The 18,068-nt window shown below is 46.4% G+C and overlaps 2 protein-coding genes across 11 annotated transcripts; one reads left to right on the plus strand and one right to left on the minus strand.

Moving 5' to 3' along the window:
- Positions 1-3,754: 3,754 nt before the first annotated feature.
- On the minus strand, positions 3,755-8,301 carry LOC121436720 (armadillo repeat-containing X-linked protein 3). 3 transcript variants are annotated; one of them, XM_041636735.1, is made up of 5 exons: positions 8,171-8,301; positions 7,562-7,640; positions 7,196-7,259; positions 6,855-6,926; positions 3,755-6,553 (listed from the first exon to the last, which is right to left on the minus strand). In XM_041636735.1, exon 5 carries the CDS (start codon positions 6,405-6,407, stop codon positions 5,265-5,267), a length of 1,143 nt encoding a protein of 380 aa, XP_041492669.1. In that variant the 5' UTR covers positions 6,408-6,553; positions 6,855-6,926; positions 7,196-7,259; positions 7,562-7,640; positions 8,171-8,301; the 3' UTR covers positions 3,755-5,264. The 3 variants fall into 3 exon arrangements, with proteins under 3 accessions (XP_041492669.1, XP_041492671.1, XP_041492670.1); XM_041636737.1 differs by having other exon boundaries at positions 7,196-7,296; XM_041636736.1 differs by having other exon boundaries at positions 7,562-7,680; positions 8,171-8,267.
- A 5,091-nt stretch (positions 8,302-13,392) lies between these two features.
- LOC121436705 (protein ARMCX6-like) lies at positions 13,393-16,284 on the plus strand. Of its 8 annotated transcripts, none has more exons than XM_041636709.1 (5): positions 13,393-13,504; positions 13,658-13,683; positions 13,826-13,900; positions 14,187-14,315; positions 14,640-16,284. In XM_041636709.1, the coding sequence occupies exon 5, from the start codon at positions 14,781-14,783 to the stop codon at positions 15,684-15,686; it is 906 nt and encodes a 301-aa protein (XP_041492643.1). In that variant the 5' UTR covers positions 13,393-13,504; positions 13,658-13,683; positions 13,826-13,900; positions 14,187-14,315; positions 14,640-14,780; the 3' UTR covers positions 15,687-16,284. The 8 variants fall into 8 exon arrangements, with proteins under 8 accessions (XP_041492643.1, XP_041492646.1, XP_041492647.1 ...); XM_041636712.1 differs by having other exon boundaries at positions 14,193-14,315; XM_041636713.1 differs by having other exon boundaries at positions 14,213-14,315.
- Positions 16,285-18,068: the final 1,784 nt, after the last annotated feature.

An 18,068-nucleotide genomic window follows, 5' to 3' on the forward strand; every position in this document is an offset into this window, starting at 1 on the left:
GGCTGGGGAAGAACCTTCACTTACTGCTGATGGCATCGGAAACTGGTACAGCCACCCTAGAAAACAGTAGCGAACCTTCAAAAGCAAAACAATAAATACAAGCTACCATATAACCCAGTCACAACACTACAATACGTCCAAAGTACCTACATCCTATTCCGCAGATACTTGCTCAGCCATGTCCATTGTTGCTCTACGCACAATAGCCAGGAAACAGCAGCAACCTCCATGTCCTTCAGCTGAGAAATGCACAGTGAAAATGTGCTACATATGCAGTATCACATTGATACTGCATCAGAAAAATGAAGATCTGCAGGCGAATGGAACTAGACGAGAGAGGAGTGATTGAAGGGACCCAGACCCAGAAAGACAACAGTGTGTGTTCTCTCATTTGAGGCTCCTAGCTCCAAATCTTCAGAAGTGAGTGTGTAACCAGGAATAACTGCAGAAACCAGGAAAGTAAAAAAAGACCATTTGGGGGAGAAAGAGGGGAAGTAATAGGGAGGAGAATAGCAAGGTACACATGACCTGAAGGGGAAAGAGGAAAAAACAGTGGACTTGAATAGGGAGCGAGAGGCAAAGAGATACAGAGGAAGGAGGAAGGTGGGCAAAAGTAATAATAAGAATGCCGGAAAATATCATAAGGACTCACAGTATTAACTACCTAACAATATCTATAATACTTAGTCTATGTATACAAATACATGCATAGTTTAAATGAAATTTTCCATCTAGACTGACAATGCCACCTACCATGAGCCAAAGACCACCTAACCAAAACCTCAACATCAGGCTTCAAAAGCCCTTTGGAGTTGTTGGGCAGTGCTGTCCAACAGCCTCCCCCAAACATTAGAAGCCATTGCTTTTGCCTTCGGTTGCCACACTATACATATCAGACACAGAGCCCCGAGGCCCCTGTGCTGAAACTGATCTGAAAGCGTCCTCCCTGTGGACTAGTTTTCCTGGTATCAGAAGTTGTTGGCACGGGATAGCTTCCAAATGGGGGGAAGCAACAAATGGTTCGACCTAGCTAAAAGAGAGTATGTATCTCTCAATTTCCAACAGCCAGTGCTTTCCATTTATTTTGCCATAAAACTAACGTGCACTAAAGTTTTTCCTCTACTCCAGAAGCACGTAGGCAGGCAAAGGTTATAATTATGTTTGAGGAGAATTGTGCTTTTGAGCTTTTGGTTACAGGTACTAGGTTTTAAGAGTACGGCAATGTCTATGGCAAACATGATGCACCAAGCTGTCTCACCTAGACAGCACCAGCATTTATCTAAGTTGGGTAACTTCATTGAGTGCTAAATAAACCATACATCCCTGTGATCATTTCAGTTCTGATCTAGATCTTATTCTCTTAGGGAAAGAACGTTCAGAACAGCAGATTCTATGGATCTGATATGTTTGAGTCTATTTCTCACAGTAATAAATTATCTGTGTTTTATTTTGAAAAGGAAGTCCCATTTTATTTGACAACAAGCTATACCCTCTGCAAGCTCAGTAATGAGTAATGAGTAAATGAGTAAATGAGGAGGCCACAAGCTCAAACAAAGCTGCCTTTATTAGAGCTCCTCTTTCACCTTCCAGGATGGTAATGGTCTGGTCGGCCCCCTCTCAATAGGGGATCAAATTACAGTTGCAGGAACCTATGCAGACAGAGTTAGCCCTCAACCAGGGCTTCCATCCCTGGCCTTCCCTCCCAATGCTCCCACACCCCTCTTCAAGCACCAACATGGCCCAACTCTCAACACAAACCTGACAAGGCCCCATTGGAGAGGGTGAGGCACTGTCGGTTGTAAATACCCCTTCCCTGCCCCCACCTCGCCCTCAGCCTGAGCACACAGGAGACCTAACAATAAAGCTGAGACTGTTCTGGCTCAAAAGCAAGGAAGAGCCACAACTTAAACAGACAAACCAGGGACAAACTTCAGTCTGGGATGTGGGGTAAGTGTAATGTAAGCAGCCAGCATGAAAAAATAATCTTATGTTTTCGCTATGTTCAAAGCCACTCTCCAGAGAACCTAGCAAAACCAGAGAGTCAAGAACATGAAATGTATATCACCTGCATCAATTGTCTACCCCCACGCTGGAGTTTCTTTAGAAACAAGGCCGATGACGTATGAATTAAAGAAAGAAAGCCTGTTCCCTGAGTCTTGAAAAGTTCAGCTTCATGGGGAGTGGGGACGATTTAACCAAATGAGCCCCATTCTTAGAAAATTATCCTTGAGTGCACATTTAGATGGACACAGATCCTAAAAGTGTTTGATGAGAAAATCAAAATAGCAGGCTATCCCCTGAGTCTCTTAACATCATCCCTAAAAGAGAAGAAAATGACTTCTCCCTGACCTGCCCCATGAGCTACAGGGGCAGTCACAGGCCAGGATCCTGCTCTTTCTAAAATGACTGAGAGCTGCAACCTTCCAGGGAAACTCTGGGGAGTCAGGAAGTGGCCTGGCCACGACCCACACTAGGCTCACCCAGCACTTGCCCAAAGAGTGTGTTACTCAACCAAAAATGTACCAGGCACAGGGGCATAAAAAATGAATGCGGAGCACACAGGGTAACAACAAGCCGAGAATATTTCCTTCTGTGGCCGTTCTGTTCAAGAAGGGTTCAAAAAAATCAGAGTTATTTTATGGTCACTGCAATGACAATTATTATGTATATAAAATGCCTTAAGTGGATGCACTGTGTCATCAAAATTAAAGGCACCCCTGAAAGGCAGAACAGAACAGACTGACTACCATCAATTAACTCCCAGGCGGAAGTAGAGAAAGAAGTGTGAGAAAAGGAGAGAAGGAGGGAGGCAGGGAAGGGGCTGGGAGCGAAAGTAACAGGGAGAAAAGCAGCAGAGGATGCCAGGCAGGAGTGTGCCTACAATACCAGGGCTTCTCATTATTTTGTTTGCCCGGTAATAAGCAAGACACTCTGAGTCTCAAGTTCGGCATGGCTTGATCTGAGCGCCTGTGTATGTGTTCATGCAACATTATTGAGTTGAGGGACATCTTTCTGCTCCTCGCCTCTATTTTCTCAAGCATCTCAAGGGACAGTTATTTGTGTAGGAGGGGTTAATAAGAAAATATAAACCAGGCTGACTAAATTCTGTGCCTCTCTCCCCAGCTGCCAGTTTCTTATCTAGTTCTTTTAGGTGGTCCTCCATAGACTGCATCCAGGCCCCTGTCCTCAGTTTTCATCTAACTTCTGACAGCTCTCTCTGGTTCTTATTTGCAGCCTAGGCATCTTCACTGAAAGCAGGACTAATTTATTCAAACGATAATGCGGTATCTAAATATCACACAAACACTTCAAATTCCATTTATTTTAAATGGATCTGCTCCCGCCCTGGCCATTACAATCCTTTTTATGCTACTTAGCACGGGCAAGAATAATTTTAACTTCATTTTCTATCATCTCATCCTCTAAAGAACTATCAGATGAGTTCGTATACATGAATGACTTCGTATGGTGACCATATCCAACAACTTGAAGCCAACCAGTCCCTTGTCCTCCTACAGACATCGGAGGACATATGTGAAAACCTGAAGCCCAACCTAAATCACAGCTAGACAGAAGACTGCACCATTTCCTGGTGACATTCAAAGCAGGAGAGCATCCTCACACCAATGAGGAACATGTCATGAAGGCAGGAGAGATCATGACTGAGGTGGCACTATTAGCCCTGGAACACTTGGAGGAACTATTTCTACAGGTTCCTTGCAAGAATGACAGAACTCTACACAGTAATCACTTAATAAATGTTAACCTTTATTATTATCATTATTATTTATTAAATGACACTGAAACATAGAAGGATGCCCCAGCAAAATGAAAGTTAACCAAGACCCATCAACACTACATTCTGGGTAGTACTTAAAGGTACTCACATTTCTCGATTAACTGCTGCTATATGCAAGAATAGTGTAGCTACTTTGCATAAGTTCTCTCACTCAAATCTGATAGTCAGCCTTATCTTCACCATCACCTCTCATTCTGAGGTGGAACCGTCAGACCACCTCATTTGGGGCCTAGATATTTTCCTCTCAGTACGCATTCAAATTAGTCACCCGCTACATTCCCCCATACTTTTCTTTTTCCAAGCCTTTCTTAAAAATCAGTATTAATTTTTGATAAATAAAAAACATAGATGAATAATAAGTACAAAAAGTAAGTATCACTCATTATCTGTCATCCAAATATAACTCTTAGTACTACTGGGTGTATATAATTCCATAAATTTTAGTGTCTTTTTAAACATGATTTAACCCTCCCCCCAATATGTAATCATACTCTGAATACTGCTATCTAACTTACCTTGCTCACTTAACAATGTATGATGAGTGTCTTTTTCTAGCAATACTGAGTTCCATCAGCACATTTATCACACAGCATGGACATTCTTTAACCTACTTCATCAGTTCAGTGTGTGGAACACTGGAGTTGTTCCCAATGTCACTACCTTAAGACAGTGCCGACAAGAACAGCCTTGCACATACAATCTCTGGCCACTTATCCTTCTATCTCCTTAGGACAAAAGGGTTACATATTTTAAGGCTTAATGATATGTATTGCCAAATGCCCACCACCAGAGTTGGAAAGGATGCATTTTGCTACACCATCCTTGATGACAGACACGGTGTGGGGAGGACATTTATATTGACCCCAATTCTTTCCTAGTTAAAATACATTCAACAAGCCTAAAGCTTTAACTGCCTCATGTGGCCAGCCACCAAAGCCTTTGCCTCATCTCTGTTCTGAAGGCACACATCTGACAGACTGTATGTTTCAAATGTTCTCAGGGTTTGTTTTTTTGGTTTTTTGTTTATTTGTTTATTTGTATGTTTCTTATCTCTACAACTAGATTATAAACCAAACAACAGGATAGTTTCTTTCTTCTTCTGTTTTTTTCTTTCCAGCATTAACATAAATCTTTATTGATGATACACAAATAAAATCAATGCAAATGACAGAAAGGAGCCTACTTAGGATGAATTGGTTCACTGTCACTTATGTAGAGAAAACAGTAAAAATATCTCAATCTAGGCAGCGAGATAAAAAGCAACAAACATGTTTTCAGGGCAAGTAGTATTCATTCATCCAACTTAAACCTGAAGACAAACTCGGTTAAATATCAGTATCAATGATACAGTATGATATTCATTATTCAAAACTGGCAGCTGAAAGGATTCCTTTGCCATATAAACAAAGTGGAGAAAAAGAATAGTTTACAAGGTGTGATGCTGCTATACTACAAAGCCACCAAGTTATTCCTGGCTTTTTGGGAACATACGCTCAGTCAGTTTGGCTGCAAACTTTCCAACTTTTACTTTCACTAGAAAATCCTGGTGGCTTTCTATTCCCAGAACCTTATCGGCACACACTTGAAATTCTTTTAAAAAGAAAAAAAGTGAATTCTCACTAAAGTGAGTCTGAGCAGGCTCATTTTCTTCCCACTTAAAATTGTCATTGATGTTCTCAAAAATGATCAGAAGTTTAAGAATAACCTCTTTGTTCTCCTTCTTACTAAAGAGGGAGCCCAGCGAAGCTGGCACTTGAGCCCTGAGCAATTCTCTAGTCATGGCTGGGTTTTCAGCCAGATTCAAAAGGAGTTTCAAAACCTGAAGTTTGGTTTCTTCATTTCCTGCTGAAAATAAGCGAAAGAAGTCTGAAATGGAATTAGCAAGTATGTGCTGATACTCATTAGTAACAGTCATGTTCGTAAGCAATCTGAGTCCAGCCAGCTGCACGGATGAGTTCAATCGAGAAGTGATTGTGTCATCGCACACTTGATTCATGTACACCTTAAGTCTACGCTGATTTTCAGCGTTCACGCTCAAGTTATTTAGGACAATTAAAGCCTTTTCCTTCACGATGGGATCCCGCGTGTTGAGAATCTTTGCAACAATTGGGAGACCACCCAAATCCCGAATAATATCTCTGTTAAATGCATAAGCAGCATTATTACCTAGAGCAATTAAAGCTGCTTCAAGAATATAAGGCTTTTCAGACATCTCAACCAAACAAAGTACTTTTTGTAACTCTTGAGGGGACAAAACAGTATCATCTGAGTTAGGAGAAGCCCTTTTCTGGACAGCTCTCCGAGCCCTCGTAGCCCTGGCTCTTGCCCTGGCTCTAGCTCTGGTCCCTGCTTCAGTGCCAATCCGGGCCCAAGGTGGGTACCAAACTATACTCTTGCTCTCATTCCTGTCATCATCATCATCATCTGACCAGTCATTATACCTGGCCCCAGGACAGTCCCCGGCATCATCCACATCAGCAGGGCCACCCTCGGCCATTTTCTCCTTGTTCTGCTTTCTTCCTCTGGCCAATCTGTAGATGCAGTAGCAGGCTCCAGCCCCAATCACCAGGCCTGCAGTCACCCAGCCTACTTTCCTGGCGTAGCCCATGCAATCGTCCCTGACAACGGCAGGGACCAGGAAATAGAGTGGCCACTCAAAATAGGGGAAGAGGGCTTCGGGCCTGAGCGCAGGCCTATGGAGAACGATCTTCTTCAGTCACTTTGAAGCTGCAGTAACTAGTTCTGGAGGTAAACCTATAAAGGGAAGAAGAAAAGAGGGTTTGCCTTTCTCTTCTCTTTGTGCTGCCCCATGCAGACAATTGCATGGAGGGGCAAGAAAGTAGGAATTGAATTCTGGATAGCGAATACAGATTGTTGACAAAAAGCTTTATCTCCTCATTTCAGTCTTTCCCTACATTCCTCTCCCTCCTTACCCCACCCCCAGTCACTCTTGCCTCTAAGCACAAAGTCAATTTGCATCCACAAATTTTGCTGGGCTCTCATCTGTCAGAGGCGCCTGTGGTAGCCCCCATGGGATAAGCACCCTTATACTAACCTCCTGGGAACAAGCAGCTTGCCCCTTCTTCCTTTACTGTGAGGTGTTGCCACACCCAACAATCTTTCTGCTCTGCAGAGATACCAGAAACAGTGAATAACGAGGGCTTGTTGCAGGCACTGTATATTTTATGCTTGCCTAATTTACCATCCAGGTTGTCAGATTTTTGTTAAAGCCCCATTGTGCCATCCATCCAAAACACGCACAGACTTAGCCCCCTCCCTCGTCTGAAATGGGTGGGTGTAAGGAAATAAAGTAGGACTGAGTGAGCCTGACTAAACCCAGACTGACTGATTTCGAACCCCTCCTCCATTCCAGGCTACCCCCACGCCCACACCGACCTCCACTGATGGGGGGGGGGGAGTTCCTCCCTTGCTTCAAGCAGTGCCACCTGCTACAGCAGACCTGCAGGATGACAGATCGAAAACATGGACACGAAGTACTGTTGAAAGAGAAGGATTATGAACAAACTATCTGATAGGTTTTCCTGCCGTTATCCCGCCCCCCGCTCCCTCCCCCCTCCCCCCGCCCCCCCCCCCGCCCCTCGCCCCCCACCCCCACTCACACACACACACACAGCGCACGCCATTTCTCCACAGTTCAGGGAGTGTGAGAAACACATTTAGACTCAAATCTAAACCTAGATTACCTTTTCTGGTTTTCCCTTTTCTACCCCCGCCGCTCCTAGGGTCCCCAGATGGTCTTACCCTCAAATCGACCTTCACCGATCTGGTTAATTTCCTTCCTCTTCTCTTGCCTGGCGTGGTACCACAACCTACGGAAAGACTGGCCACCCGGGAGAGGCTTGGACCCACTAGACACAGAGCTATGGTAAAGAAGACGCGGCCACGGACAAAAAGACGGGAAACAGCCGCTACAGAGTGCTTGGTGGACGGACCAGTCCCCAGAGAGCGAAACTCTTTCCTAATTCGGAGGTCTGGTTGTTAAAGGTTTCCCGCCCGATACCCAGCTCAGGGTTTGGCTGGCACATCACTTTGCACCCCACGCCGGACCCCATGTCCAGTTTTTCCCCGCCGGCACAGTCTGGTGGACCAGGGGCCAACACCCAGGCCACTGCTCCCTTTCCGGATTGCTGGCCTCCGCCCGCAGCAGATTCCCATCTCCGGATTTCTGGGCGCCTGCCCAAACACCCCCTACTCACTGTTTTGCAGCAACGAAATGGGCTGCGGGCGGGACATATATCTTGGAAAGAGGGCGGCAAGTGGGAGAGACGACGGCGGCGCCCCCGGACCTGCGACGGCCTCCGCCCTCCACCCTCCACCGCCCCTACTTTATGGAATATCCCAGGCACTGACCTGCAGGGATCCCGGACAATTTCTTTTCCGCCTCCTTTCCTCGGCTGGAGGCCGGCCCGCCCTCGGGGTAATAGGGAGCTGGTACTCAGACGGGAACAACGACCAGGACAAGAAGGACTTCTGCACACGTCAGCTCTTAGTCACGTGAGAGCGACGTCATCCACCAACTCGGATCCCCACTTTCCCCTCCCACCAGCAGTGCGGCAGAAGAGGACCCGCCCCCCTTCATTCCCTCCCCCATACCAGGCCTTGTTACTTTTTCTTTTTTGCGACTAATCCCATTTTTCTCTAGCTGTGTTTCCCTTCCTTCAATTACCAAAACAGGACAGCATCCTCCCCTGGGGCTACTGGCCACTTGTACTTTTTTTTTTAATTGAGTCTTCCTTCCTGGGACAGCAGTTTCTCCCTCTACCTCCCCTCCTCCCAGCCATAAATATCTACCATTTCCTCTGAAATATAGTCCTAGACCTGAAACGAATAAGTCACCAGAATAGGGAACCTGGAATGAGAATGTATCTTTTACTTTCTTAATACTTTTTTAGTTATTTTCACCTTGGCTTCCCCTGCTCACAGTCTGCATTCTACTTAGGAGGGAAAAGTACAATAAAAATACTTCCGTCAAGGAAGAATAAGACGAGAGGTAGCAGATCAGTGTTGGATGATGGTCTCTAAAAGTCCTACATGGCTCACTTCTTGGGAAGTGTGACTCGCTTTACTCAAAGGAATTTTAATGTCTTCTGGGGCCTATCACAGAATGCAGCTGAATGAACAGTGCCCAACTTGACTGAACTAATCAGCCTGCCTGAGAATATGCAAATCTTCTGACTGAGCAACAGGCTTTGAAGGGCACAAGTTAACCAGGACGAGGCTGGGGCTCTCCAAAGCCAGGAACAGGAAAGATCGGGGAGAAATCAAGTCTGTTAGATGAAAAGGTGCACAGACTGAGGTGCAATTGCTGTAAAAAGAACACTCTGAAATCCTGGGATACAAACAGAGAACAGCATCTACAAATGAAACAGTGTGTTGCAGGAATACAAAGACCAAAGCAAACATGACCGAATCTGTCATCTAGCAATTAGTGTGAAACCATTGCACTGATCAGTTTGGTGGGCACAATTCACTTGCCATTTTCACTTTCAAAGACAAAAAAAGGGAATGAAGCAATTACATCTTCTCATTGTCTAATTTAACCAGGTTTGGTATCAGTCACTGGCTGCCCAGCAAGGCGAACTTAATACATAGTACAAAAACACACAACACAATAAACCTAAGCTCTTCGGTGAGCAATATCCTTGTAGTTTCGATACAAGGTTGGTATCTGAGGAGAGGTTTCAAAATCCACAGGAAAAAACATGAGAGAAAATTAAGAATACAAAGAGTTTAAGAACAAGCTAATCTCCAGGAAAAATTTTATCACTGTAGCTTCTAGAAAGCAGAACTGAGATGTGATTTTAGATTTAGTAAACTGAACCAAATCAACTGCATGGCTCTGTATTCAGAGAAAGGCCAAGTGCAACAAAGAGACTTAGTCATACACAAAAAAGGCTTCAGAGGAAAATGTTACTAAAGCACTGTCTAGAAGAAAGGCAGTTCTGGCTAAGGTGAAGGGAACATTTCTTCCTTGGCAAAATCATTCCCACAATGTGTAAGAATACTGCAAACTTCCTAAGCTAAAAGTTTCTCTTTCAGATGAACGGATGTGCTGGCTCTGATTCTAGGTTCGTCAAGCTATCTTCTGAAGATGTGACTTCCCAAGCCAGAGCTTATATGCAGGGAGATAATGAACAGGTAAGACAGGCAGTAACCCCTTCTGCCCCCTGACACTTGAACTTCTTAAGGGAAAGTATTCCGTTGTTACTCCTGTTGAAACATAACTTTCACTGTAGCCTATTTCACAGGAGGAGAATACAGAGGCTGATGAGTGTGACATCCAGATCTCGGTTTATATGTGTGCCTTTGAAGTAGAGTCTATCACTGGCAAAAGCATCTGTTCTCTGCTTAAAGACAAAAGCTGGGGTAGATGGTGCAACACTCAAGACCACACCCTGAACTATATATGCAACCCTATGGAATGCTGTCAGGGAAGCCAGGTGGCTTTGGTTCCAAGGGCAATGTTCTGTATTGACATTTCATATTGTATCTTTCTAATGATCAGGTAATGTAGAAATTGCGACTCAAGCATGTGGTGGTAGGCAGGTTCCCAGCAACTCAGTGACAGCTGAACAAAGGCTTGTTATGCCAAATAATTAAAGGACACTGGAAAATAGGATTGGAGATGTGGACTAAGTGTCCAATAACACTTGCTGTTCTTGCAGAGGACCCAAGTTCAGTTCCTAGCACCCACATGAGGGGTGGCTCACAATTGCCTATAACTTCAGCTCCAGGGATCTTGCCCCTTCTTCTTATCTTCTCTGAATGTGGTGCCATACAGACAAACAGGAATGCACACATCACATAAAAAGTAGAGTAAACATTTTCAAAATAAATCACCATTTCAAACAGCTTAGACCTCATACTAAAGAAGGGAAATGAGTGCATCACACCTTTCACATACTCTGCATTGCCCTAGCAAAAAGATGGGCACCGTGCCCAAAGCACACCAAACAGAAGCTCTCCTGCTAAAATTTTAATCTTTAGCAAGGAGAAAAAACCACGAAACCAGGGAAACTTATATGCAGCAATCATCTCTCAGTTTCTCCTACCCAGATCCCTGAAAGCTAACCTTGTTCTTTAGCGTTTGTCCTCTGTGTTAACCAGACCTGGATAGGCTGTTTGCAGTGAGACAACCTTAACTAAGCTAACATCTGGTAGCACAATATCCAAGGAGAACTTTCCAAATGCCAACCTTCTCTTTGTCTCCCTCCATAACCCATAGTAGTACCAACCACTGATTCATCTTTAATTCTGGATACTTTACAAGTCATATATTATGTGTGGCTATCAGAAGGTTTCCTTGGGAAGTGACCTTATAAACTTTTGTTTGTTTGTTTTCACATGCTCCGAAAACATTAAACAGCCTTGCCTGGGAACCAAAACATTTCCCATTTTCACTTTTAAGATGATATCTCAGATGTCTAATATGTCCTTATAAAGTACTTGTGGGTGCACATAATGGAGAACGAAGTGGTTTTAAATCATAGCCCCTGTGCTTTGTTGGGAAGAACTATGAATTAAAGTGCTAAAGATGTAAAAGAACTGAAAAGCTTCATGCTCCTGGGGTTTAAGGAGTTTTAGATAGAGAGTGGATTAAAGCAAGAAAGACCTGGTAAGCTGAAAAGGGTGGTGCTTTCTTCTGTGTTTTATACTGAAATGACTGAACCATATACCTATGCAAAGGGGGGGGGGGATTTTGTGACAATAAAGAGAAGTAGGCGTGGAACTATTGTCCTTGAAACTTATCAGAAAGTGAAAATGAGCTCACATTGCAGAACCAATCGCCTGCCTATAATAAGCTCGTCATATTTCTTAGTTCTTCTTCATGTTTATATTCAAAATGAACAGGAGTCTCTTGTGCAAGCTCACAGTAGCCCAAAGTTAAAAGCACAGTTTAATCTGAATGGTTTTTTTCATACATTTTCAGAGACAGAATTTACTTATCTAAGAAAATCACAGAAAGGCAGCCTAAGAGCATGGTGAGAAAAGGAACGAAGCAGAGAGCTGGAGAAAAGGGAACATGATGTTGGTAAATGAATCTAGTTGTTAGGAAGACCAGAGAGGAATGGCATATTCCTGAGTTCTTGCATTTGTCAACAAGGCATTTATGGACTCCCTGGCTCGCCTCCTGCAGGGGCCTCCTCCACGCACAGTCCTTCATAGGGAAGGCTCTGGCTGGCGAGTCAAATTTCAATATTCTAAGAAAGAAGCAGCCTGGGGGGTCTATATTTAGAGTATGACTCCCAGCAGTGAACAGGTGGCGCCTGGCGAGTCACACTTTCATATTTTGTCCCTGAGTTCTGCAGGGTTTGTGAGGATGGTACAGTAAAATTGTTACGGAATGCAGGGAGTGAAAAGGTCTCTTTTTCCTGGGGACAAATTTGGATCCTGTATTTTGTTCTTCTACCTATGAGAAGGAAAAGAAGTTGATGTCATCAGTGTTGTCATCGTCTACAGTCATCCACAGACCCTCATCCTCGATGTCACTGGCAAATGCTGAAGACTCACCATCGACATGGTGATAGAGTACATGAAAGGCAGAACTGAGACCACCTCTGTAGTGGTGATAATGAACTCTCCACCTGTCAAGTAGAGCTCCCATCAACGGAACAGCAGAGAGTTCCCTAATTTCAGGGTGGTTCATGGGTTGGGTCATGAAACTACAGTACAGAATTTAAATCCCTTGGAATGAAAAGCAGGCAATCTGTGGTGTTACTAATTTGTAAAGTTCATCTGAAACCTGAGGTGGTGTCTGCATAAAATCTACCTTTCGGGTGGGACTGGAAGTCATTATTGAACCTTGTACAAGATCTCAATTTTCTGACACTCGTGAGTTCAGTCAGTATAAAGAAAAGAACAAATAAATGGCTCACACCTTTATAAAATGGTCAGAACCTGACCATCCTCACCCCTAATCCATTTATGTTCCATCGATCATATTGGAAGCATGCTGGCTTTGTTTGAAAGGATACACTTGAAAACTGTAAGGCGCTATTTAAAAGTTACTATTGAGAAGAAAATATTTTCGATGTTGTACTAATGAACTTTGCCAAATCAATGAGATCTAGCTATTAACTGGAAAAATCGTCATTTCTTTGTTTACATACAATTTAAAAGATTTGGAATTTGTTTATGGAGATAGCTTCATTTTGTCTTATGATAACAAAATAGTCTACCAAATAGAAGAGATGAAATAAAACATAAATGAATCAAAAGTGTTCATACAAATTCCACTCACACCTGGGATTCCTTCGCTGCTTCTTCTCCCCAACTTTGATGCAGAAACTGAAAATAGGAAGGAGTAGAAATTAAAGAAAAGGATGCAGGAGTTTGAAAGCCAACGAAAGAATCAGACAGTTCCCCCAAGAAGAAAGTGTGAATGCGCAGTCATTCGAGAAAGTCAAACTCAAACACAAGAAACTGTAACTTCTGGTTTCTGGTATTGCTACTGAAAAAAGACTAACAGGGCCCCAAGAACTGGGGGAGGTACGGAGCCTACTGGCGCCTGCCGCACTGCTTGTGGGAGTGGAAATTGGGGGCTAGAGCTCACTGGTGACGTGGCTATCACGTGACCCAGAGCCGCCTAGAGCTGAAGTCCTGTTAGTCGCCTCTGACCGGGTACCAACCCCCTATTACTCTGCAGGCGCGTGAAGGAGAAGGAAACTCTCTCGGACCGTACAGGTCGGTGGAAGCTGCTTGGAAGGTGATGCGGGTGGGAGAGGGAAAAGAGCATCTCGCGTTCAAGTTCCGCAGATAGGGGCTATGTCCGTTTCTCACCTACTTTTTTAAATACCTATCCCCTGACCCGCATCCTACCCTCGCTTCTTTTGATAGGGAGAAGTGGAGGGCTTCAGGTTGAGGTGAGAGGGGTGAACGGTACTTGCACGAAATTCAAGCAAAGAAAGGATCTACAATCCGGTCACCGTGTCCTGGGTGCTGGTGAGTCCACCAAGCACTCTGTGTCTCCCGCCCACACACCCCAGGTCCCCTGTCCGTTTGCAGGTCTTTGGGTCTCTGCTCGCCTTGGCTAGAGAGGGAGAAGATCGCTTTGACTGGAATCTTACTGCAGGTTTGAAGGTGGGATTCATCCCGAACCCAAGGAGTGGGTGGAAGAAGAGGGGGGCTGGGATCTTTGCGGGCCAGGTCCTAGTCGCCCTCTCCTGGCCCCTTCTTTTTCCACATCCCCTCCCATTTCGGTGCAGGGAAAGGGGTGTGGCGGCCTTTGCTGGGGAAATGGCGGACGAGGAGGGGGCGGGGAGGCCCTCGTTAGCAAAGTCGGGAGGGTGTGAGAAATTATTTTTACTCAAAAATCCCAAATTCAGAAAAAGCCCCTATAGGTGTAGTTAGATTTGTCCGACTACAGTTTCAGTTCTCCATTGCTGGCTCCAGAGCTTTTCGAATGTCCTTTTGCCCGGCTCGGTCCATCCATCACCGTGCAGGGAATAAAGCAGAAGACACGAGAAGAAAAAGGAATTCACTGTATATTTCTGAGGTTGGTTAGAAAGCATGTAATGGTTTTTGGGTGGGGAGGAGGAGGGGGCAAAGTAGGTGGGTGTTCGAGGCGACCGCATGAGGGTTAGCTGTCCCTGTCACCTGCCTTCCTGTCACATCACAGTCTCCTCTCCTGTCTACCTCTGAGAATCCTGGAAGCCTAAAAGTAGAATCGGAGGGTAGAGATAGGAAGGCAGAGAAGAGTAATGACATCATTAGCTAATAATCCAACTTTCTCAACAAGAATGTGAACTCCTATCAGTCTTGGCAGGTACGAACCCAGTCACAGATCAGAGTCCTAATGCTATTTCTGTCACCCGTACAGTCACCACCAGAATCACAGAAGCTAGGAGAGGCTGAAGATTACTGACCTGCACCATAGTTCACGCAGCCGCTGTGAACTCACTTCAATCCGGTGAAGAAGGGCCCTCTCCTGTCTGGCCAAAAGGCTCACACCCATTCAAGTATGGGTCGGGCCCGGGAAATGGGTTGGATGGCAGCAGGACTGATGATAGGGGCTGGTGCCTGCTACTGCATGTACAAACTGACCATGGGAAGAGGTGCGAGAAATGAACTGGAGGACGAGGAGGAAGATGATTGTGATGACGAACAGGATCGGGATGAAGAGGAGGCAAATATTTGGTTTGATTTCACAACAATGGCTCGGCCCTGGAGTAAGGATGGGGACTGGGATGAACCTGGTGCCCCAGGTGGGACTGAGGACAGACATTCAGGTGGGGGGAAGGCAAACAGAGCACACCCAATAAAACCGCGACCATTCCCTTACGAACATAAAAACACGTGGGGTTCTCAAACCTTTAAATCCTTCAGTTGTGCTCTGGACCGGGGCAAGTGTGCTTCCATTCAAGGAAAAAAGATGTTCACCAAGCCCACAAATGCTGACTTTCCCCTTAGCCACAATGTCAGTAGGCACTGGGCCAGCATCTCAGTGGTTGCAAACGGGATCCCCACCCCCCAGACCACTGTGAGGGAGAAGGCTTTGTGTGTCCCAGAAAACCCGAACACCAGTATTGGAAATCAGGGCCAGATTGAGATGTCCATCGATGAAGTGTGTCGAGAGATGGTGTTACATTGCTGCAAGTTATTTCTGCAGCAGGCCGGATTAAATCTGCTAATAAGCATGACGGTTATTAATAACATGCTTGCCAAGTCGGTTTCAGACCTGAAGTTTCCTTTGATATCCGAGGGCAGTGGATGTGCAAAGGTTCAGGGTTTGGAAGCACTGCTGGGTTTGTCTGAAAAGCCAGTGTTGGCCGACGAGGTGCTGGCTGCCCAAATGCTGTTCTCCTTCATGCTCCCCTTTATGAGAGGTGGGAACAGAGCGATGCTCGTGGAAGCCCTCTCCCCATAAGCGGCTGTCTCCAACAGAAGGAGACTGAATCCACCCAAGGCCCCAGCAGGTTACTGAGGACAGAGAAGCTGCAGTGGGTGCAAGCAAGGATGCAGCCTTAGCCGGTCAGCTCCTCCTTGGGCAAAAGTTCCAATAGCTAAAAGAAGGGCCACACTCTTCTTGGCCAGGCAGTGGCTCCCCGGAACTGTGGGCAACTTGTGGGTTTTGTAGTCTGCAGGAAAGGTGCATTGTAAATTGCTCCCTTGCAGTCTTCCTTCTGCGGTAAAAGGTAAAGGGATCACCGTTGGCTGCGAGCTGCAGATAACAGAAATCAAATCACAGCATCACCAGAGCTGTTGTTGCCTGTGGTGATCGCCCTGTCTAGGCAGGACCACTTAGCAGAAATGACACCCACATGGGAGCTCGTGTCGAACTTGCATCTGCTGCCGCTGCTAAGGTTGAAGTATTTCCCCGTTCCTCTTTCCTGTACTAGCTGATGGATGGCTAGCATGTTAATCAAAGAAATGTACCCCGTCCTGTCCATTGTACCGACTGACCCTCTTCCACCCAAGCCCCCACCTGTGTGTATCATCAATAAACTTGTGTGTTTTGATTGGCAAGAAAATCGAAAGGGGGCACGGGCCTCATCTTTGACTTTGGTCTGCACAAGCAGGGAGACAAAATGCACCATAGAGTCCAGCTGCCTGGGCCCCTGCTCCCTGACAGGAGCACTTGCCAGTGCTCAAGGAGGCAGGGGCAGAAAGGGTGAAGGAGGGGCAAGAGGGCCTCAGGGGAGGGGTGAGGGCAGGGGTAGATTCAAGACCTGTGTGCAGATGGAGGGGAGACAACACCCTTGAAGCAGTCACCCCGGGGCCCTGAGTAAGGAAGCCCTTAAGCAAGAGGTCTTCTTGACTGGCCTCCTGTGGACTTGTGCCTATTGGATGGAGGCTTCTCCCAGGAGGGATTGCCACGTGACTGGCCCCTGCTAGGTTCATATCTATCTGTTCTGTCCCCTTAAGATGCTGTCAAAACCACTTCCTGCCCCCTTCCTTCCTCGGGGTCCCAAGCACTGCTTCCTGGCAGGGTGAGAGGGTTGGCAGCTGCTCCCCTTTGGGGGGGAGGACCTCCTTTCTTCTCTAGCCTTCCCTAGAGGTAGAGCAGCCAGGAACTCCCCACAAGGATAGTGAGGCAAATGCTGTCAGTGCTGTTCATGACTTGCCTGCAGAGATCCACAGAGCCATGCTCCACCTCTGAGATCCACACAGCTCTGCAAGGAAGAGGAGGCCCCTGTGCACTGAGCCATGCATCTGGGCCTGCTCTGTCTCTGTCTCTCTGTCTCTCTGTCTCTGTCTGTCTCTGTCTGTCTGTCTCTCTCTCTCTCTCTCTCTCTCTCTCTCTCTCACACACACACACACACACACACCCTGCCCATTTCCAAACCTCTGTCCCACTCCCCTTAGCTCCTACCTCACCAAGCCTAGCTTCCCTGCATGGTTGCCATGTAGGAGGAAGCAGACAGCTTCCCAAAGCCATGGCAAAGCAGGAGATCCACGAGCTTCCTATGTGACGCCATGCTGCTGCTGCTGCTGCTGCTGCTGCTGCTGCTGCTGCTGCTGCTGCTGCTGCTGCTGCTGCTGCTGCTGCTGCTGCTGCTGCAGGACAGGTGTCATGTATTGGTTGTTGACCCTGGGGTGCTGTTCTGGGTCATTGTGCCCTGTGCACCAGTGGTCTGTGTGCAGAGTGCCCTGCCTTCAGCCTGCTCTCTGCACGTCTCTCCATAGCTTTCATTTCTTCTTCTGCCTCCACACGCCATTTGAGTTCCAAGTCTCCTGTTTGTATCCTCTTCCCAGCAGCATTCCATGCTGGCCAGTAAGCTGGGGTGCCTGCCAGGCCCCTGGACCAACTCTGGGAAGTTGTCCAACCAGGAGTGGATACTGACCATCTCCAAGGTCCTGAGAAACTGGATGAGGCCAGTGGCCTGTGATAAGTGCCACACCACACAGCCATCACAATCCGTGCCTTGGACTGCCTCGGCTGGCTGAGGGACACTGTCTTGCTTCTCAACAGCTGCTGGAGGATTCTTCCCCCAGCAGGCATCCCCACCACAGCCATCTGCATCCCCTTTGAGTCTAGAGTTCCACGTTTTGGCTGGATGATGTACATCGAAGGAGGATTTTGTGCACACACCTGCATCCTCTTGTCCTGGTCCAGTCTGCCTTGCCAGTGCTGTCTTCAGTGACAGCTCACTGCCAGGCCTCCTTAACCTAGGCACAGAGGCAGGACACAGGCTCCTGTCCTTGCTGAAGCTTCTGGCCCAAATTAGCATGCGCCTCCCTACATCTGTGCACATCACAGAACCCTCAGTTCCCGATCGCGTGCCGTGGTCAAGCATGTCCCAGGCAC

This window comes from Microtus oregoni, unplaced genomic scaffold (genome assembly GCF_018167655.1).
Source record: "Microtus oregoni isolate MIOR12 unplaced genomic scaffold, Mior012 000050F_002, whole genome shotgun sequence".
NCBI classification, from domain to species: domain Eukaryota; kingdom Metazoa; phylum Chordata; class Mammalia; order Rodentia; family Cricetidae; genus Microtus; species Microtus oregoni.

Coding starts and splice junctions, on each gene's coding strand:
- LOC121436720 (XM_041636735.1), bottom strand. CDS start 6,407: ATGGGCTACGCCAGGAAAGTAGGCTGGGTGACTGCAGGCCTGGTGATT.
- LOC121436705 (XM_041636709.1), top strand. CDS start 14,781: ATGGGTCGGGCCCGGGAAATGGGTTGGATGGCAGCAGGACTGATGATA.